This window comes from Mobula hypostoma, chromosome 2, assembly GCF_963921235.1.
Source record: "Mobula hypostoma chromosome 2, sMobHyp1.1, whole genome shotgun sequence".
NCBI classification, from domain to species: Eukaryota; Metazoa; Chordata; class Chondrichthyes; order Myliobatiformes; family Myliobatidae; genus Mobula; species Mobula hypostoma.
In genome coordinates, this window is record NC_086098.1 from 249212658 (window position 1) to 249235281 (window position 22624).

General features: G+C 52.3%; 1 protein-coding gene across 1 annotated transcript; it reads right to left on the reverse strand.

Annotated features, from left to right (window-relative positions):
• Window positions 1–1460: 1460 nt before the first annotated feature.
• On the reverse strand, window positions 1461–20810 carry lamtor2 (late endosomal/lysosomal adaptor, MAPK and MTOR activator 2). The gene is made up of 4 exons (XM_063032811.1): window positions 20671–20810; window positions 9808–9970; window positions 5244–5333; window positions 1461–1722 (listed from the first exon to the last, which is right to left on the reverse strand). Exons 1-4 carry the CDS (start codon window positions 20736–20738, stop codon window positions 1666–1668), a joined length of 378 nt encoding a protein of 125 aa, XP_062888881.1. The 5' UTR covers window positions 20739–20810; the 3' UTR covers window positions 1461–1665.
• Between the last annotated feature and the right edge of the window lie 1814 nt (window positions 20811–22624).

The following is a 22624-nucleotide window of genomic DNA, read 5'->3' on the forward strand; positions in this document are numbered from 1 at the left end:
AAGTCAGCATGGGAAAATCCTAATGAACCTGTTGGAATCCTTTGAGATTACAAGTAGGATAGATAAAGGGGATGCAGTGGATGTTGTATATTTTGACTTTCAGAAGGCCTTTGACAAGGTGCCACGCATGAGGCTGCTTACCAAGTTAAGAGCCCAAGGTATTACAGGGAAGTTACTAACATGGTTAGAACATTGGCAGATTGGTAGGAGGCAGCAAGTGGGAATAAAAGGATCCTTGTCTGGTTGGCTGCCAATGACTAGTGGAGTTCCGCAGGGGTCGGTGTTGGCACCACTTCTTTTTATGCTATATATAATGAAATAGATGACCTTGTTGCCAAATTTGCAGATGATATGAAGATTGGTGGGAGGGGCAGGTAGTGTTGAGGAAACAGGTAGGATGCATAAGAACTGAAACAGATTAGGAGAATGGGCAAGAAAGTGGCAAATGAAATACAACGTTGGAAAATGCAGGCTCATGCACTTTGGTAGTAGAAATAAATGTGCAGACTATTTTCTAAATGGGGAGAAAATTCAAAAATCTGACATGTGAGGGGGTCTGGGAGTCCTTGTGCAGAACACCATAAAGGTTAACTTGCAGGTTGAGTCAGTGGTGAGGAAGGCAAATGCCTTGTTAGCATTCAAGAGGTCTAGACCACAACAGCAAGGATTTGATGCTGGGGCTTCATAAGGCCCTGATGAGGCCTCACCTTGAGTATTGTGAACAGTTTTGGGCCTGTCATCTTAGAAAAGATGTGCTGGCATTGGAAAGGATCCAGAGGAGGTTCACAAGGATGATTCCAGGAATAAAAGGGTTATCATACGAGGAGTGTTTGATGGCTCTGGGTCTGTACTCACTGGAATTCAGAAGGCTTAGTGGGGGGATCTCATTGAAACCTTTCGAATGTTGAAAGGCCTAGACAGTAGATATGGAAAGGATGTTTCCCATGGTGGGAGAGTCTAGGACAAGAGGGCACAGTCTCAGGATAGAGGGGTGCTCTTTCAAAACAGTGATGTGGAGAAATTTCTTTAGCCAAACAGTGGTGAATTTGTGGAATTTGTTGCCACATGCAGCTGTGGAGGCCAGGTTGTTGGGTGTATTTAAGGAAGAGATTGATAGGTTCTTGACTGGACATGGCATCAAAGGTTATGGGGAGAAGGCCAGAAACTGGGGTTGAGGAAGAGAAAAAAAAAAGGATCAGCCATGATTGGGCCTAATTCTCCACCTACATCTTATGGTCTTAGTGTCCTGCAGCTCAGCTGAGACAGAGAGGAGGGAGAATGAGACCTCAAAATACTTCTCCAACCCCATAGAGAACACTCTTAGCATAGCACAGTTCCGGGTCACACCAACCAAGAGGCGCAATCAAGATGAGACTTTTGATCTGTCCTGCTCCGTCTCTTCAGCAGGCCCTGTTCACCTTCTCTCACAACACAAAGCCGCAGCCACTCTGCCCAGCTTCCCACAGAAAAGTCTATCCCTGTCCCATCTTTTCCACGTTTATTGTTCTGCAAACGGCAAGCTCAAACAAACAAGTTTCCAGCAGTTTTCACAAAGTGCAGTGGGTCTTGTCTCAAACCCTTCTCACAGACATTTTTTTTAATTAAATCCCCTGCCCCAAGGCCCTGATTCCCTCCCTCCCTGGAGTGTCACTTCAAAGCTTTCTGCTACGATGCTGCCACCTGGGTGAGAGGCTCCTCCAGGTACTGGACAAGGGCTTCGGCCTGCACAGAGACAGAGAGGGGGAAAAATATCAGATGCACCATACTTAATAAAACAAAAGGCTACTCAGCCCATGAAATCCCAGCAGACTCCTGAGTACAGAAACCCCAGTCAGTATTTCTGCCTGGACCCTCCACATTCCTTGCTCTCACCAGCTGTCCAGTTCCCGAATTCTCTGGCTGGTCCAGTGTCCAGCGACAGAGTGTCCAATTGTTAATATTCCAAACTACGTGGGATTCTCCTTACCTCTCACTCGTGGCTTCGGCTGAAATTGACCCTTCCCTTTGGTCCCCCACCCCCCCCCCCATCCACAAGACACAGGAATGGGTTTAGGTCATTTGGCTCTCTGGGTCTGCGACTTCATTTGATTCATTTTCCCTCTCATACCCATTTTCCTGCCTTCTCCCTGTAATCTTTGCTCAGGGGTCCCCAACCTTTCTCACACCACGGACCGGTTTAATATTGACGATATTCTTGCAGACCAGCTGACCGGGGGTGGGGAAGGTGTTCAAGTTCAACAGCGCGTGACAGGGAATGAGGAAAGGTGCAGCTGACTCATATCGCCAAATCATATCGTTTCCTCGTGGCCCGGTAGCACATCTTTGCAGCCTGGTACCGGTCTGTGTCCCGGTGGCTGGGGACCACTGCCCTAGCTAATCAAGAACCTTTGCTTTAAAATATGCCCAATGAATTGGTCTCCACGACTAGAGCCTCTAGTTCTAGTCTCTCTGCAGCTCAGTGGAAAAACCTGTCTGTATTTACCCTATCCGTATACCTCTGTCAAATCTCCCCTCATTCCCCTACACTCCAAGGAATAAAGTCCTAACCTATTCAACTTCCCCTATAAACGTAGTGTCGAGTAACATTTGTAAATTTTCTCTGCACTCTTTTCAAGATTATTGCTAACCTTCCTACATTTCTTTAGGGTGGAACGGTAGTGTTGGCACAATGCTTTACAGTACAGGCGTCGCAGGTTCAAGTCCCACCACTGTCTGTAAGGAGTTTGTACGTTCTCCCCGTGACCGCGTGGGTTTCCCCCCACAGTCCAAAGACCTACCGGTTGGTAGGTTAATTGTCACTGTAAACTGTCTCGTGATTAGGCTAGGATTAAATAGGGGGATTGCTGGGCAGCATGGCTCCAAGGGCCAGAAGGGCCAGTTCAGTCCTGTATCTCAATGAACAAAAATAAATAAATAAATGTAGGTGACAAGAACTGCTCACAATACCCGAAATCTGAGAGTGATGCTAAAAGGCTGCGATCTGGGCAGGACAAGTGATGGTCAGATGGATCAATTTTATTTGTCAAATACAGTTGCGTGTATTAGGAAATTGCTGTGACGTGTTGGTGCAACATACAAGAAATACGCAGAATATAGAATTATATAAGAATAAGGTTAGAAGTGCAGATAAAGTGTGCATAAATACCATAATGTATTTACTACGTAACAGCATTATAAAAAGTGGTGTAAAGTGACACACACAATAAATGCTGGAGGAACTCTGCAGGTCAGGCAGCATCTATGAAAATGAACAAACAGTTAACATTTCAGGCCAAGACACTTTGTCAGGATTGGAAAGTAATGGGGAAAACACCACAATAAAAAGGAGGGGGGCGAGGAGGAGGACAAGCTAGAAGGTGAGAGGTGAAACTAGGTGGGTGGGGAAGGTAAAGGGCTGAAGGAGGAATCTCATAGAAGAGTGTAGACCACAGAAGAAAGGGAAGGAGGAGCACCAGGGTGAGGTGATAGGCAGGCGAAGAGAAGGGGTGAGAGGCCAGATTGGGGAATAGAAGAGGGAAGGGAAGGGGAAAAACAAAAAAAAAAGAGAAAATTACTGGAAGGAGAAACTGATGTTCATGCCATCAGGTTGGAGGTTACCTAGACAGAATATGAGCTGTTGCTCTTAAACTTGGGAGTGTCAAGGAGACCGTTGTCAGGCATGTCGGAACACAAATGGATGGCCACCAGAAAATTCTGCTTTTGGTGGATGGAGCAGAGGTGCTTGACAAAGCGGTCCTCCAATTTATATTGGGACTCACCAATGTGGAGGAAGCTGCATTGGGAGCACCGGATACGATAAAGGCCCCAGCAGACTCGCAGGTGAAGTGTTGCCTCACCTGGAAGGACTGTTTGGGGCCTTGAATGGAGGTGAGGGAGGAGGTAAATGGCCAGGTGTAGCGTTCTTCTCACTTGTAGGAACATGTGCATGAAGATTAGTGGGGAGGGACAAATGGACATGGAAATCACGAAGGAGCAATCCCTGTGGAAAGCAGAGAGTGGTGGGGGGGGGAGGAGTGAAGGTATGTTTGGTGGTAGGATCCCTTTGAAGACGGGGGAAAATTTGTAGAGAATGATGTGTTGAATGTAGGGGCTCACGAGGTGGTAAGTGAGGACAAAAGGAACTCAATTCTCAATCACTGTTAAGGCAATGGGAAGATAGGGTGATTGTAGGTGTCCAGGAAATGGAGGAGATGTGGGCGAGGTCAGCATCAATAGTGGTTTAGAGTTTATAGTGCAGTAACTAAGGAAATAGACAGAGGGGAATGGGGGTTAATTAGAATGGTTGATCAGATTAACTGCCTGAGGAAAGAAACACAAAGCACTGAGGTTATACTCAATGGTTGAACAGTGTACACATTGAGTATTTTATTTCCGTAACAAGGGACTGGAAAGTGTTTTGCATTTGAAGGGAGCTGGGAGTTATTGTGCAGGTTTGGTCAACAGTTGGGAAGGAAGGGTCACGCTGGCCTGTATCGTGAGCAGACTCATGTCCAAGGTTGGAGATGTCTTGCTGCAAATATATTGGGCTCTGGCAGAACTACACCGGAGGTAGTGTACACAGGTCTGGTCTTCCCATCGCCAAAGGAGATACCTGTGGCAGAGGGAGTGTAGCAAATATTATCCAGAGGGAAACCTGGGACTCGGGTCAGGGCAGGCAAATCCAAAGGCTAAAACGTCTCAAGCCGAGGGCCTTTAGATTTCAGAGTTCTGACAGCTGCATGCTTTTGCTTTCTTACGTTATGCCATTGTACTGTCCTTACCGTCTGCCAGGTTTCTGGAACGGCCAAGGAAAGAGGAAAGGAGTCCCGGATTCCTCATGGCCACCCCTCCTCCCACCCATCACCAATCACTACACCTCTCATCATAACACTCACCCCATCCCTATCAGGAACCACCACCCCTCCTCCCATCCTAGCCCTCGTGCCACCCGTCACCAACCGCCATCCTTCCCCTACCACCTCTCCTCCTCCCACCCATCACCAACCACTGCCCCTCCCATTACTGATCCCTAGCCTGAACCCCTCCCTCATCACCAACACCCTCAAGCCCCTCCACGCACCTGTCACCGACCACGACCCCTCTCCCATCAATGAACCCCTCCCTACCCCCTCCTGATCCGTTCCCCTCCTGTCACTGACGACCTCTCCTTCAGTTGCCACAAACCAAACCCTCCCCCGCCCCCCGCCTTCACCAAACCCCTCCCTTCCCTGGCTTCCACTCCGTCCTCATAGCTGACACGTTACCTTGGCCTGCAGCATGCCAAAGCCCACCGTCTCCTTGGCGTACATACACAGCAGAAGGTTGGCCACCCGGGTTATGGCCACCCTGCCTTCCTGCAAGAGAGGAGGTGCCATCAACACACGGTCTGCACTGCCCTTGCACAGTCCCGGACCCGCCAAACCCCCAGCCTGGTCCATCCCGGAGACCACAGAATGGAAAATTCCAGGCTGTGCTCCCAGACTCCCAGACTCCACCTGTCCTCCGATCGTCCTTCCCTGCCCTGCTACACCCCCCTCACCTCCTGGCCTCAGATCGTCCCTCCCCGCTCTCCTACTTCTCCCCCTCACCTCCTGTCCTCAGATCGTCCCTCCCTGCCCTGCTACTCCCCCCTCACCTCCTGTCCTCGGATCATCCCTCCCTGCCCTTCTACTTCTCCCCCTCACCTCCTGTCCTCAGATCGTCCTTCCCTGCTGCTCCCCCCTCACCTCCTGTCCTCAGATCGTCCCTCCCTGCCCTGTTCCTTCCCCCTCACCTCCTGTCCTCAGATCGTCCCTCCCTGCCACTCCACCCCTCACCTCCTGTCCTCGGATCGTCCTTCCCTGCCACTCCACCCTTCACCTCCTGTCCTCGGATCGTCCTTCCCTGCCCTTCTACTCCCCCCTCACCTCCTGTCCTCAGGTCGTCCCTCCCTGCCCTGATACTCCCTCCTCACCTCCTGTCCTCGGATCGTCCCTCCCTGCCACTCCACCCCTCACCTCCTGTCCTCGGATCGTCCCTCCCTGCCCTGCTACTCCCCCCTCACCTCCTGTCCTCGGATCGTCCCTCCCTGCCCTGCTACTCCCCCCTCACCTCCTGTCCTCGGATCGTCCCTCCCTGCCACTCCACCCTTCACCTCCTGTCCTCGGATCGTCCTTCCCTGCCATTCCATCCCTCACCTCCTGTCCTCAGGTCGTCCCTCCCTGCCCTGATACTCCCTCCTCACCTCCTGTCCTCAGATCGTCCTTCCCTGCCACTCCACCCTTCACCTCCTGTCCTCAGATTGTCCCTCCCTGCCCTTCTACTCCCCCCCCCTCACCTCCTGTCCTCAGATCGTCCCTCCCTGCCTTGTTTCTTCCCCGTCCCCTCCTGTCCTCAGATCGTCCCTCCCTGCCCTGCTACTCCACCCCTCACCTCCTGTCCTCATATCGTCCCTCCCTGCTGCTCCCCTCTCACCTTCTGTCCTCAGGTTGTCCCTCCCTGCCTTGTTTCTTCCCCGTCCCCTCCTGTCCTCAGATCGTCCCTCCCTGCCCTGCTACTCCACCCCTCACCTCCTGTCCTCATATCGTCCCTCCCTGCTGCTCCCCTCTCACCTTCTGTCCTCAGGTCGTCCCTCCCTGCCACTCCACCCTTCACCTCCTGTCCTCGGATTGTCCTTCCCTGCCACTCCACCCCTCAACTCCTGTCCTCAGGTCATCCCTCCCTGCCCTTCTACTTCCCCCCCTCACCTCCTGTCTTCGGATCGTCCCTCCCTGCCCTGCTACTCCCCTCCCTCCTCACCTCCTGTCTTCGGATCGTCCCTCCCTGCCCCGCTACTCCCCTCCGTCCTCACCTCCTGTCCTCGGATTGTCCTTCTCCCCTCACATCCTTCAAACTAAGCACTCAGCACATGGGCTCCTCCCACAGCAAGGCAGAGCTCGCTATTCAGCTGCTGGAGGAATCGCATCCGTGGCCCGTCATGGGGACACGCTGTAATAGAGAACATTGCTAACTACCCCCCAACCCCATCACCACAGCACCCCGTGACCCCAACGCATTCACAGGGCAGAGAGTGTATGAGGGAGAATGCTCTTGTGGGTGATCATCCCAAACATTACATCCCAGCCCACGCATTCCCAAATGGGCAGGGGAGGGCCACTCAGTCCCTCAACCCGCCCTGACGTTCAGCAGAGGTGATCCATGATGGCCTCACATCCTCCGAGCCAGGTCCCAAGAACTCCAATTTCACAATCTTTCAAAATGGCAAGTGCAATCTTAGCATTCATTTTGAGAGATCTAGAATACAAAAGCAAGGATGTGATGCTGAGGCTTCACAGGAATTGGTTCAACCACATTTGGAATATTGTGAGCATTTTTGGGCCCCGTATCTAAGAAAGGATGTGCTGGTATTGGAGAGGCTCCAGAGGAGACTTACAGGAATGACCATGCGTTAATGTGTGAGGAGGGTTTGATGGGTCTGAGCCAGTACTCGCTGAGGTTTGTGGTCTGTAAGACCGGGGGGGGGGGGGCGGGGGAATCTCACGAAACATATCAAACATGAAAGGCCTAGACGGGGTGGACGTGGAGAAGACATTTCCAATAGTCAGAGAATCTAAAGACCAGAGGTGACAGCCCTGAGAGATGAGGAGGAATTCTTTGGGCTCCCTTTAAAACTCCCTTTGCAACACTGTGTGTCCGACAGAGTGATCAGCAGCACTGGGGCTCCACAGGGGACTGTCTTGTCTCCCTTTCTCTTCACCATTTACACCTCGGACTTCAACTACTGCACAGAGTCTTGTCATCTTCAGAAGTTTTCGGATGACCCTGCCATAGTTGGATGCATCAGCAAGGGAGATGAGGCTGAGTACAGGGCTACGGTAGGAAACTTTGTCACATGGTGTGAACAGAATTATCTGCAGCTTAATGTGAAAAAGACTAAGGAGCTGGTGGTAGACCTGAGGGGAGCTAAGGCACCGGTGACCCCTGTTTCCATCCAGGGGGTCAGTGTGGACATAGTGGAGGATTACAAATACCTGGGGATACGAATTGACAATAAACTGGACTGGTCAAAGAACACTGAGGCTGACTACAAGAAGGGTCAGAGCCGTCTCTATTTCCTGAGGAGACTGAGGTCCTTTCACATCTGCCAGACGATGCTGAGGATGTTCTACGAGTCTGTGGTGGCCAGTGCGATCATGTTTGCTGTTGTGCGCTGGGGCAGCAGGCTGAGGGTAGCAGACACCAACAGAATCAACAAACTCATTCGTAAGGCCAGTGATGTTGTGGGGATGGAACTGGACTCTCTGACGGTGGTGTCTGAAAAGAGGATGCTGTGTAAGTTGCATGCCATCTTGGACAATGTCTCCCATCCACTACATAATATACTGGGTGGGCACAGGAGTACATTCAGCCAGAGACTCATTCCACCGAGATGCAGCACAGAGCGTCATAGGAAGTCATTCCTGCCTGTGGCCATCAAACTTTACAACTCCTCCCTTGGAGGGTCAGACACCCTGAGCCAATAGGCTGGTCCTGGACTTATTTCATAATTTACTGGCATAATTTACATATTACTATTTAACTATTTATGATCCTATTACTATTTATTATTTATGGAGCAACTATAATGAAAACCAATTTTCCCGGGGATTAGTAAAGTATGACTATGACTAGAAAAGGGACGAGGAGGAATTTCATTAGCCAGATAATGGTGAATTTGCTTTGGAGGCCAAGTCATAAGTTCCTGGCATCAGCATCTCCGAGGATCTATCCTGGGCCCATCATATTGATGCAGTCACATCGAAAGCACGCCAGTCGCTCTACATCATCAGGAGTTTCAGACGTACTGAGAGCGTTCTGACTGGTCGCACCACCGTCCAGTATGGAGGTAACAACACAAAAGTTTATAGACTCTGCCACCTCCATCGTGGGCATAACCCTCCCACCACTGAGGGCATTTTCAAATGCCAATGGCATCCGTTACTAAGGACCCTCACCATTCAGGGCATGCCCTCTTCTCACTACAACCATCAGGGAGGAGATATAGAAATCTGAAGACCCACACTCAACATTTTAAGAGAAGCTTCTTCCCTTCCACTACTAGTTTTCCTAACAGTCCATGAGCAGGTAAACGCTACCTCGCTCTCCCTCTTACTCACAGCTTAGTTTTTAATTATTGTTTTCAATTAATGATAATTTTACAGTGATTGGAGGGAGGTATGGTGGGGGGGTGTCAGAGATAGGTTCCTTCTGCCCCCACAGAGAGTGTAGGGTGCACAGAACGCACTGCCAGGGGTGGTGGTAGATGCAGATACAGTAGGAACATTTAAGAAGCTCTTAAATAGGCAGATAGATGAAAGAGAAATGGCGGGCCACGCGGGTGGGAAGTGTTCGATTGATCTCGGAGTAGCGTGGTAGAGCTTCGACCCTGTTCTGTTCTGTGCTGTAGCGTTGTATGTTCTGTGGTGTCTTACGGTAACTTGTTGTGTCTGCACTGTACTGTTTCCGCAGAACAACAAATTTCACAACTTAGGTCAGTAACAGTAAGCCTGATTTGATTCTAAATGCTGCTAAACTGCCGATTTCCTCCAGCTTTGTGTGCGCGTTCCCCTTAGGATCTTGCGTATTTGATTGCAGCCAGGGATACAGACCTAAACTTTCCAACCTTGGCTTATGGGACAGCCCTTGCATCCCAGGAGTCAGCCTGTGGACATCTCCTCTGGCACACTATCCCTTCTTGGGGAACAGGGCCAGGGCTGTGCACAGTGGGGGACGGGGCACCTCATCACTCCCCTGCAGCACCGGAACGGGACATGTCCAAACCACCCCCACCACAGCCCAGGCAGCCCTCACCATGCAGTCCATCAGGATGAACTTGAGCTTGTCCTCATTGAAAGCCTGGTGCCCGTTCTTGGCGTACGCCGCCCAGATGTTACTTGCGATGGCGGCGGTAACCCGTGCGTCTGTGTCCCCGTAACCGGAGTAGGCGAGGAGGGAGCCCTCATTGTTTAGCAGCCTGAGGTAGGAGGGAGAAGATGGTCAGAGGTTATACTGGGCAGGTACAGTATACTACAGGCTGACAGAAGGACCAGATTCACAACACACACACCCACCCACCCACCCCTCTCGAGCTGAACATTCTCAAATTCATGTCAGCCCAGCAGGACGACTGTGGCCAAAAGGAGTAAATCGTCCTGGATGGGAACAGGCCCTTCAGCCCATCGAGTCTGTGCTGACCATCGATCATCCACCTATGCTGATCCCATTCCATTCTGCCCACATACTCCCCTCAGGTTCTACACAACACACCAGGGAATGCAATTTACAGCAGCCGATTAACCCACATTGTTGATAAATTGGGGGGAAACAGGACTTGGGGGAAACCTACATGGTCACAGGGATAACCTGGAAACTACACACACACACACACACACACACACACACACACAGAGTCAGGGTCTCTGGAGCCAGGAGGTAACAGCTCATCCCACTGTGCCAAAGGGTCACTCTAATTCCGGAGTGCAAACTTCTAAGAGTGGGACTGCTGGCCTGGGGAGGCTTCTCCGGATGGGATCGGGAATGAATTCTGACCGGAGATGTTCACAGACACTTTGCCCACAGCTAAGGCCTAATCGACTGAGTTTTTAAAGAATTTTCTGTTTTTATCCCAGACACAAGACATTATTCCTCAGAGTAACTGAAATTATTCTCCCTCGAGACGACGAGATAAGTCAGTGGTTTTGACAAGGAGGATGGGTGCGAGTGGTGGGAGGGGCAGTGGCCTGCAAATGTGGGTGGCAGGTCTCCAAAACAAAAAGAGCAGGACATATGTGGTAGAAAGTTGCCTAACAGGACAACTTTGGTACAGTTATATAAACTTTCAAAAAGAAATTGGAAACAAATGAAGGTCCCAAGCAAATGAGGGAGAATGCCTGAATCCAATCAGAGAGCTAGTTTGCAAAACTAGTACCGACAGTGGGCTGAATGGCCTGCTGCAATTTCCAAATCTACAGTCTGAGTTGGCAGCAGCCCAACCAAGATTCCCCTTCTAGTCCTATTTGCCCATGTTTGGCCCAAACCTTCCCCATCCATATCCCTCTCAACCTTCACACTGTCCTTACACGCCTGGAGAAGAGGGTTGCTTATGTGAGAATGCTGTTCTTGGACCACAGTTCAGCATTCAACACCATAATTCCCTCCAGGTTCGACAAGAAGCTCAGAGAACTTGGCCTTCACCCTGCCTTGTGTAGCTGGATCTCGGACTTCCTGTCAGATCACCAGCAGGTGGTAAGAGTGGGCTCCCTCACCTCCGCCCCTCTGTACAGGAGCCCCTCAGGGCCGTGTCCTAAACCCCCTCCTTTACTCTCTGTATGCCCATGACTGTGTTGCCACCCACAGCTCCAATCTGCTAATTAGATTTGCTGACATCACTACACTGATTGGCCTAATCTCAAATAACAATGAGGCAGCCTACAGAGAGGAAGTCATCACCCTGACACAGTGGTGTCAAGAAAACAACCTCTCCCTCAATGTCGCGAAAACAAAGGAGCTGGTTGTGGATTACAGAAGGAATGGAGACAGGCTAACCCCTATTGACATCAATGGATCTGGGGTTGAGAGGATGAACAGCTTCACATTCTTCGGCATCCACGTCACCGAGGACCTCACGTGGTCTGTACACACCGGCTGTGTGGTGAAAAGGGCACAACAGCACCTCTTTCACCTCAGACAGTTGAGGAAGTTTGCTATGGGCCCCCAAATCCTAAGGGCTTTCCACAGGGGCACAATTGAGAGCATCCTGACTGGCTGCATCACTGCCTGGTATGGGAACGGTACCTCCCTCAATCACAGGACTCTGCAGAGAGTGGTGCGGACAGCCCAGCATATCTATAGATGTGAACTTTCCACTATTCAGGACATTTACAAGGACAGGTGTGTAAAAAGTACCCACAGGATCATTGGGGACCCGAGAAAGTAAGGAGGCATGGGATCCAAGGGGACATTGCTTTGTGGATCCAGAACTGGCTTGCCCACAGAAGGCAAAGAGTGGTTGTAGACCGGTCATATTCTGCATGGAGGTCGGTGACCAGCAGTGTGCCTCAGGGATCTGTTCTGGGACCCCTACTCTTTGTGAGTTTTATAAATGACCTGGATGAGAAAGTGGAGGGATGGGTTTGTAAATTTGCTGATGACACAAAAGGTTGGGGGTGTTGTGGATAGTGTGGAGGGGTGTCAGAGGTTACAGCGGGAGATTGATAGGATGCAAAACTGGGCTGAGAAGTGGCAGATGGAGTTCAACTCAGATAAATGTGAGGTGGTTCATTTTGGTAGGTCAAATACGATGGCAGATTATAGTATTAATGGTAAGACTCTTGGCAGTGTGTTAGGGTCCGAGTCCATAGGACACTCAAAGATGCTGCGCAGGTTGACTCTGTGGTTAAGAAGGCATACTGTGCATTAGCCTTCATCAATCATGGGACAGAGTTTAGGAGCCGAGAGGTAATGTTGCAGCTACATAGGACCCTGGTCAGACCCCACTTGGAGTACTGTGCTCAGTTCTGGTCGCCTCACTACAGGAAGGATGTGGAGACCATAGAAAGGGTGCAGAGGAGATTTACAAGGATGTTGCCTGGATTGGGGAGCATGTCTTATGAGAAAAGATTGAGTGAACTCAGCCTTTTCTCCTTGGAGCGACGGAGGCTGAGAGGTGACCTGATAGAGGTGTATAAGATGATGAGAGGCATTGATCATGTGGATAGTCAGAGGCTTTTTCCCAGGGCTGAAATGGCTAACACGAGAGAGCACAGTTTTAAGGTGCTTGGAATTAGGTACAGAGGAGATGTCAGGGGTAAGTTTTTTTTACGCAGAGAGTGGCGAGTGTCTGGAATGGGCTGCAGGCTGGCAGAGGGAGGAGAGAGGGAACATCGATTCAGACCATGAGAGGCCTGCATCGGGCATTTTCATGCCCTACAAAGCGCAGATTGGAAGTCTGTGTGGGGCCCCACTCCTCGCACAGACACTAGAGCAATGTGTGGTTAAGTGCATTGCTCACGGACACAAACACGCTGCCACAGCTGAGGCTCAAACTAGTGACCTTCAGATCACTAGACGAACGCCTTAACCACTTGGCCACGTGCCCAATAGGTACATGGAACTTAGAAAAATAAGAGAGCTGTGGGTAACGCTAGGTAATTTCTAAGGTAAGGACGTGTTCGGCATAGCCTTGTGGGCCGAAGGGCCTGTATGGTGCTGTAGGTTTTCTATGTCACCACAATCTATTCCAGCTGCTACCAGCTGGGAAACGGTAGCACAGCATAAAAGCCAGGACCAACAGGTTCTGGGGCAGCTCCAGGCCATCAGTCTGATTAACTCACACTGATACAATTGTATTTCTATGTTATATTGACTGTCCTGTTGTACATACTACTTATAACAAATTACTATAAATTGCACATTTAGATGGAGACGTAACTTAAAGATTCTTACTATTCATGTATAGAAAGGATGTAAGAAATAAAGACAATTCAATACTTGTCCATATCCCTCTACCCTTTCCTACCCATGTACCTGTCCGTATCCCTCTAAACCTTTCCTATCCGTGTACCCGTCCGTATCCCTCTAAACCTTTCCTATCCGTGTACCTGTCCGTATCCCTCTAAACCTTTCCTATCCGTGTACCTGTCCATATCCCTCTAAACCTTTCCTATCCGTGTACCTGTCCGTATCCCTCTAAACCTTTCCTATCCGTGTACCTGTCTGTATCCCTCTAAACCTTTCCTATCCGTGTACCTGTCCGTATCCCTCTAAACCTTTCCTATCTGTGTACCTGTCCGTATCCCTCTAAACCTTTCCTGTCCGTGTACCTGTCCGTATCCCTCTAAACCTTTCCTATCTGTGTACCTGTCCGTATCCCTCTAAGCCTTTCCTATCCGTGTACCTGTCCGTATCCCTCTAAACCTTTCCTATCCGTGTACCCGTCCGTATCCCTCTAAACCTTTCCTATCCGTGTACCTCTCCATATCCCTCTAAACCTTTCCTATCCATGTACCTGTCCATATCCCTCTAAACCTTCCCTATCCGTGTACCTGTCCGTATCCCTCTAAACCTTTCCTATCCGTGTACCTGTCCGTATCCCTCTAAACCTTTCCTATCCGTGTACCTGTCCGTATCCCTCTAAACCTTTCCTATCCGTGTACCTGTCCGTATCCCTCTAAACCTTCCCTATCCGTGCACCTGTCCGTATCCCTCTAAACCTTTCCTATCCGTGTCCCTGTCCATATCCCTCTAAACCTTTCCTATCCGTGTACCTGTCCATATCCCTCTAAACCTTTCCTATCCGTGTACCCGTCCGTATCCCTCTAAACCTTTCCTATCCGTGTACCTGTCCGTATCCCTCTAAACCTTTCCTATCCGTGTACCCGTCCATATCCCTCTAAACCTTTCCTATCCGTGTACCTGTCCATATCCCTCTAAACCTTTCCTATCCGTGTACCCGTCCATATCCCTCTAAACCTTTCCTATCCGTGTCCCTGTCCATATCCCTCTAAACCTTTCCTATCCGTGTACCCGTCCGTATCCCTCTAAACCTTTCGTATCCGTTTACCAGTCCGTATCCCTCTAAACCTTTACTATCCGTGTACCTGTCCGTATCCCTCTAAACCTTTCCTATCCGTGTACCTGTCCGTATCCCTCTAAACCTTTCCTATCCGTGTACCTGTCCGTATCCCTCTAAACCTTTCCTATCCGTGTACCTGTCCGTATCCCTCTAAACCTTCCCTATCCGTGCACCTGTCCGTATCCCTCTAAACCTTTCCTATCCGTGTACCTGTCCGTATCCCTCTAAACCTTTCCTATCCGTGTACCTGTCCGTATCCCTCTAAACCTTTCCTATCCGTGTACCTGTCCGTATCCCTCTAAACCTTTCCTATCCGTGTACCTGTCCGTATCCCTCTAAACCTTTCCTATCCGTGTACCTGTCCGTATCCCTCTAAACCTTTCCTATCCGTGTACCTGTCCGTATCCCTCTAAACCTTCCCTATCCGTGCACCTGTCCGTATCCCTCTAAACCTTTCCTATCCGTGTACCTGTCCATATCCCTCTAAACCTTTCCTATCCGTGTACCTGTCCATATCCCTCTAAACCTTTCCTATCCATGTACCTGTCCATATCCCTCTAAACCTTTCCTATCCGTGTACCTGTCCGTATCCCTCTAAACCTTTCCTATCCGTGTACCTGTCCGTATCCCTCTAAACCTTTCCTATCCGTGTACCTGTCCGTATCCCTCTAAACCTTCCCTATCCGTGCACCTGTCCGTATCCCTCTAAACCTTCCCTATCCGTGCACCTGTCCATATCCCTCTAAACCTTTCCTATCCGTGTACCCGTCCATATCCCTCTAAACCTTTCCTATCCATGTACCTGTCCACGTGCTTTTTAAACGTTTTTTAATGTTCCTGCCTCAACTACTTCCTCTGGCAGCTCATTTCATATATGGAACTGTGGTCCACATTTGGTTGTACCTCAAGTACGCTTAAAACCCGTCCGCACGCATCCTAAAACCGGTACCTTTAAAACAAAGGACAGTACAGTGCACCATAGGCTTTTCAGCCCGCAATATTGTACAGGAATTTTAACCTACTCTCTCCCAGATAGCCCTTCTTTTTCTTTCATCCATGTCTCTTAAATGTTGCCTCTGCAACTAGTGTGCTCCAGGCAAACACCGCTTTGTAAAAACCCGACCTCTGCGATATGGACCTAATTATTGATTTCCTTACCATGGTGGGGGGGGGGGGGAACGGACCTTCTCTCCTTCCATTCCCCTCTCCTCATTTGCAAGGTCTCCACTTCGCTCCCCTCCCCTCACTCGCGGGGTCTCCATTCTCCTCCCCTCCCCTCACTGGCTGAGTCTCTATACCCCTCCCCTCACTCGCAGGGTCCCTAACTCCCTCCCCACCCTTCACTCGCAGGGTCTCCATTCCCCTTACTCGTGGTGTCTCCAGTCTCCCTCCACTCCCCTACAAGGGTCTCCTATCCCCCTCCCCTCACTCACAGGGTACCCCTCCCTGTACCGCCCCTCACTCACAGGGTACTCTGCCCCTTCCCTGTATCGCCCCTCACTCACAGGGTACTCTGCCCCCTCCCTGTATCGCCCCTCACTCACAGGGTACTCTGCCCCCTCCCTGTATTACCCCTCACTCACAGGGTACTCTGCCCCTCACTCACAGGGTACTCTGCCCCCTCCCTGTATCGCCCCTCACTCACAGGGTACCCAGCCCCCTCCCTGTATCGCCCCTCACTCACAGGGTACCCCTCCCTGTATCGCCCCTCACTCCCAGGGTACTCTGCCCCCTCCCTGTATCGCCCCTCACTCACAGGGTACCCCTCACTGTATTGCCCCTCACTCACAGGGTACTCTGCCCCCTCCCTGTATCGCCCCTCACTCACAGGGTACTCTGCCCCTCACTCACAGGGTACTCTGCCCCCTCACTCACAGGGTACTCTGCCCCTCACTCACAGGGTACTCTCCCCCCTCACTCACAGGGTACTCTGCCCCTCACTCACAGGGTACTCTGCCCCTCACTCACAGGGTACTCTGCCCCTCACTCACAGGGTACTCTGCCCCCTCACTCACAGGGTACTCTGCCCCTCACTCACAGGGTACCTGCCCCCTCCCTGTATCGCCCCTCACTCACAGGGTACTCAGCCCCTCACTCACAGGGTACTCTGCCCCCTCACTCACAGGGTACTCTCCCCCCTCACTCACAGGGTACTCTGCCCCTCACTCACAGGGTACTCTCCCCCCTCACTCACAGGGTACTCTCCCCCCTCACTCACAGGGTACTCTGCCCCTCACTCACAGGGTACTCTGCCCCCTCACTCACAGGGTACTCTCCCCCCTCACTCACAGGGTACTCTCCCCCCTCACTCACAGGGTACTCTCCCCCCTCACTCACAGGGTACTCTGCCCCTCACTCACAGGGTACTCTGCCCCCTCACTCACAGGGTACTCTCCCCCCTCACTCACAGGGTACTCTCCCCCCTCACTCACAGGGTACTCTGCCCCCTCACTCACAGGGTACTCTCCCCCCTCACTCACAGGGTACTCTGCCCCTCACTCACAGGGTACTCTCCCCCCTCACTCACAGGGTACTCTGCCCCTCACTCACAGGGTACTCTCCCCCCTCACTCACAGGGTACTCTGCCCCCACTCACTCTCTCCCCTCACTCACAGGGTACTCTGCCCCCTCACTCACAGGGTACTCTCCCCCCTCACTCACAGGGTACTCTGCCTCCCTCACTCACAGGGTACTCACAGGGTACCCCCCCTCACTCACAGGGTACTCTGCCCCCTCACTCACAGGGTACTCTGCCCCCTCACTCACAGGGTACTCTGCCCCTCACTCACAGGGTACTCTCCCCCCTCACTCACAGGGTACTCTCCCCCCTCACTCACAGGGTACTCTCCCCCACTCACAGGGTACTCTCCCCTCACACAGGGTACTCTCCCCCTCACTCACAGGGTACTCTCCCCTCACTCACAGGGTACTCTCCCCCCTCACTCACAGGGTACTCTGCCCCTCACTCACAGGGTACTCTCCCCCCTCACTCACAGGGTACTCTCCCCCCTCACTCACAGGGTACTCTCACTCACAGGGTACTCCCCCTCACTCACAGGGTACTCTCCCCCCTCACTCACAGGGTACTCTCCCCCCTCACTCACAGGGTACTCTGCCCCCACTCACAGGGTACTCTCCCCTCACTCACAGGGTACTCTGCCCCTCACTCACAGGGTACTCTCCCCCCTCACTCACAGGGTACTCTCCCCCCTCACTCACAGGGTACTCTATCTCCCCTCACTCACAGGGTCTCTGCCCCTCACTCACAGGGTACTCTGCCCCCTCCTCACAGGGTACTCTCCCCCTCCTCACAGGGTACTCTCCCCCTCCTCACAGGGTACTCTGCCCCCACTCACTCACAGGGTACTCTGCCCCTCACTCACAGGGTACTCTGCCCCCTCACTCACAGGGTACTCTGCCCCTCACTCACAGGGTACTCTGCCCCTCACTCACAGGGTACTCTGCCCCTCACTCACAGGGTACTCTCCCCTCACTCACAGGGTACTCTCCCCCCTCACTCACAGGGTACTCTGCCCCTCACTCACAGGGTACTCTGCCCCTCACTCACAGGGTACTCTGTCCCCTCACTCACAGGGTACTCTGTCCCCTCACTCACAGGGTACTCTGCCCCCTCACTCACAGGGTACTCTGCCCCTCACTCACAGGGTACTCTCCCCCCTCACTCACAGGGTACTCTGCCCCCTCACTCACAGGGTACTCTCCCCCTCACTCCCAGGGTACTCTGCCCCTCACTCACAGGGTACTCTCCCCCCTCACTCACAGGGTACTCTCCCCCCTCACTCACAGGGTACTCTGCCCCTCACTCACAGGGTACTCTGCCCCTCACTCACAGGGTACTCTCCCCCTCACTCACAGGGTACTCTCCCCCTCACTCACAGGGTACTCTGCTCACTCACAGGGTACTCTCGCCCCTCACTCACAGGGTACTCTGCCCCTCACTCACAGGGTACTCTCCCCCCTCACTCACAGGGTACTCTGCCCCCTCACTCACAGGGTACTCTGCCCCTCACTCACAGGGTACTCTCCCCCCTCACTCACAGGGTACTCTCCCCCCTCACTCACAGGGTACTCTGCCCCCTCACTCACAGGGTACTCTCCCCCTCACTCACAGGGTACTCTGCCCCTCACTCACAGGGTACTCTCCCCCCTCACTCACAGGGTACTCTGCCCCTCACTCACAGGGTACTCTGTCCCCTCACTCACAGGGTACTCTGCCCCTCACTCACAGGGTACTCTGCCCCTCACTCACAGGGTACTCTGCCCCCTCACTCACAGGGTACTCTCCCCCCTCACTCACAGGGTACTCTCCCCCCTCACTCACAGGGTACTCTGCCCCTCACTCACAGGGTACTCTGCCCCTCACTCACAGGGTACTCTGCCCCTCACTCACAGGGTACTCTGCCCCTCACTCACAGGGTACTCTGCCCCTCACTCACAGGGTACTCTCCCCCCTCACTCACAGGGTACTCTGCCCCTCACTCACAGGGTACTCTGTCCCCTCACTCACAGGGTACTCTGCCCCTCACTCACAGGGTACTCTCCCCCCTCACTCACAGGGTACTCTGCCCCTCACTCACAGGGTACTCTGCCCCTCACTCACAGGGTACTCTGTCCCCTCACTCACAGGGTACTCTCCCCCCTCACTCACAGGGTACTCTGCCCCTCACTCACAGGGTACTCTGCCCCTCACTCACAGGGTACTCTCCCCCCTCACTCACAGGGTACTCTGCCCCTCACTCACAGGGTACTCTGCCCCTCACTCACAGGGTACTCTCCCCCCTCACTCACAGGGTACTCTCCCCCCTCACTCACAGGGTACTCTCCCCCCTCACTCACAGGGTACTCTGCCCCTCACTCACAGGGTACTCTGCCCCTCACTCACAGGGTACTCTCCCCCCTCACTCACAGGGTACTCTGCCCCTCACTCACAGGGTACTCTGCCCCTCACTCACAGGGTACTCTCCCCCTCACTTACAGGGTACTCTCCCCTCACTCACAGGGTACTCAGTCCCCTCACTCACAGGGTACTCTGCCCCTCACTCACAGGGTATTCTGCCCCTCACTCACAGGGTACTCTGCCCCTCACTCACAGGGTACTCTCCCCCCTCACTCACAGGGTACTCTCCCCCCTCACTCACAGGGTACTCTGCCCCTCACTCACAGGGTACTCTGCCCCTCACTCACAGGGTACTCTCCCCCCTCACTCACAGGGTACTCTCCCCCCTCGCTCACAGGGTACTCTGCCCCCTCACTCACAGGGTACTCTGCCCCTCACTCACAGGGTACTCTCTCCCCTCACTCACAGGGTACTCTGCCCCTCACTCACAGGGTACTCTCCCCCCTCACTCACAGGGTACTCTGCCCCTCACTAATAGGGTACTCTGTCCCCTCACTCACAGGGTACTCTGTCCCCTCACTCACAGGGTACTCTGCCCCTCACTCACAGGGTATTCTCCCCCCTCACTCACAGGGTACTCTGCCCCTCACTCACAGGGTACTCTGCCCCCTCACTCACAGGGTACTCTCCCCCCTCACTCACAGGGTACTCTCCCCCCTCACTCACAGGGTACTCTGCCCCTCACTCACAGGGTACTCTGCCCCTCACTCACAGGGTACTCTCCCCCCTCACTCACAGGGTACTCTGCCCCCTCACTCACAGGGTACTCTGCCCCCTCACTCACAGGGTACTCTGCCCCTCACTCACAGGGTACTCTGCCCCTCACTCACAGGGTACTCTGTCCCCTCACTCACAGGGTACTCTGCCCCCTCACTCACAGGGTACTCTCCCCCCTCACTCACAGGGTACTCTGCCCCTCACTCACAGGGTACTCTCCCCCCTCACTCACAGGGTACTCTGCCCCCTCACTCACAGGGTACTCTGCCCCCTCACTCACAGGGTACTCTGCCCCTCACTCACAGGGTACTCTCCCCCCTCACTCACAGGGTACTCTGCCCCTCACTCACAGGGTACTCTCCCCCCTCACTCACAGGGTACTCTGCCCCTCACTCACAGGGTACTCTGCCCCTCACTCACAGGGTACTCTGCCCCTCACTCACAGGGTACTCTGCCCCTCACTCACAGGGTACTCTGCACTCCCGCCGTGTTGGCCTGACTCAGAACCTGGGTCAGAGCTTTCGGCCTCAGCATCCTGCAAGCGACACCCGGACGTGTGACCGGAAGCGCCGCCCGCTGAACTCCGGGAAATGTAGTCCACTGTTTGTTGTTTCGGTTTTTATGATTCGGCCTGTACTCCCAATAAAATGACCGTTGTTTGGGGTTTACATCTCTCCGTAGCTCTGCGTGCGCTTAATTCAATACCATACAATTCACATGATTTTACACAGCCCACCGTTGTGAGGAAAATGTTTGCTCGCCGCAGATTCGTATTGTCCGCCATCTTGTTAAGGTTGGGGTGGATTATCTCTCCGTCATGTTGGTAAGGTCTTGGTTCCTTCACGGAATGCAGTCCGGCTGGAGGGAAAGGGCGCGGTCTGTTTACTGTATCATTGTCACATGTATGAAGACACAGTGAGAACTTTGTTCAGCGCTCAGATCGTTCCATCACTCCGGTGCATTGAGATACCGCAAGGGCCAGCAGTGATAGAATGTAGCAAACACGAGAAAGTCTGCAAACGCTGGAGGGACTCAGCATCGATGATTGGTGCGGAGACCTGTCTTCAGGACTGTCCGTGGGTGGGTGGGGAAGGGATCTGCGATCATGCCGCCTGTGTTACTGAGGGAGCGAGAAGTGCAGAGGCCATGGACGGGAGGTTTTTACCTCATACAGTATGGGGAGCTGTGTCTGCTGAGTCCAATGACAGCTGTCTTCGTGTTGGCCTAGTCATGAAACGCTCCTTATTCGTTAACTCTTTCATTCCTTCCTCTGGATCTTCCCAATACCAGCACATCCTTCCTTAGTTGTGAATCCCAGGACTGCTCACAATACTCCAAATGCGGTCTGACCGATACCTGAGAAAGCCTCAGCCTTGCCTTTATATTCTCGTCCTCCTGAAATAACATACTGACATTACACTTGCCTTTCCTCCACTGACACAACTTGCAAGTTAACTTTTAAGGAATCCTGCAAGTCGTTTTGCACCTCCGATTCCTGAATTCACTCTCTCCCTACACTCAACACTCTATTTCACCCGCCGCTTCTTTGCCCATTCTCCTAATCTGTCTAAGTCCTTCTGTAGAGGCTCTGCTTCTAACGAAAACCAATTTCCCTCGGGATCAATAAAGTATGACTATGACTATGCTTCTTCAACGTTACCTGCCCTCCACCTGTCTTTGCATCATCCACAAACTTGGTTCATGCTAACTTGCTAAATTGGAGTCAAGATTGGCTATAGGTTATAGGTGACAGAAGGAAGTGCTGGAGTGGTGTTATTCTGACCAGAGGTATTTCACTGGGACCTCCATAATTTGTGAATATATTTAGATGAAGATGCAAGTCAGCTGATGAGGAAGTTTGCAGAAGACGGCAAAGTTAGCAGGACGGTGAAGATTTTTCAAAGGATGTCGACCATCTGGAAATGTGGGCAGAGAAATGGCCGGTGGGGGTTAATCTGAAAGCGTGAGGTGTGGCACTGTGGGAGGTCAGAAGTAAAAAGGAAGTATACAGAAAATAGCAAGATGCCGAGGAGCACTGATGTACAGAGGGACCTTGGGGTGGAAGTCCAAGAAACTCACTGAAAGTGGCCGCACGAGTAGACGGTGTTGTAAAGAGTGTACGGCCTGCTTGTCTCCAGCATTTGGGGCATTGTGTGTATCATTAGGAACGTGAGTAACTTTTGGAATATTTAATGCAGTTCTGGTCACCCATCAGAGGAAAGATTTTGAGGCTTTGGAGAGGGTGCAAAACAGGTTCCCAGAACTCTGCTGGGATTACAAGGAGAGGCTGGACAAACGTTGGTTGTTTTCTCTGAGCGGCGGAGACTGAGGGGAGTCCTCAAAGATCAAAGTACAAAGTAAATTTACTATAAAAGTATTTCACCATATACAACCCTGACATTCATTTTCTTGCAGACAGT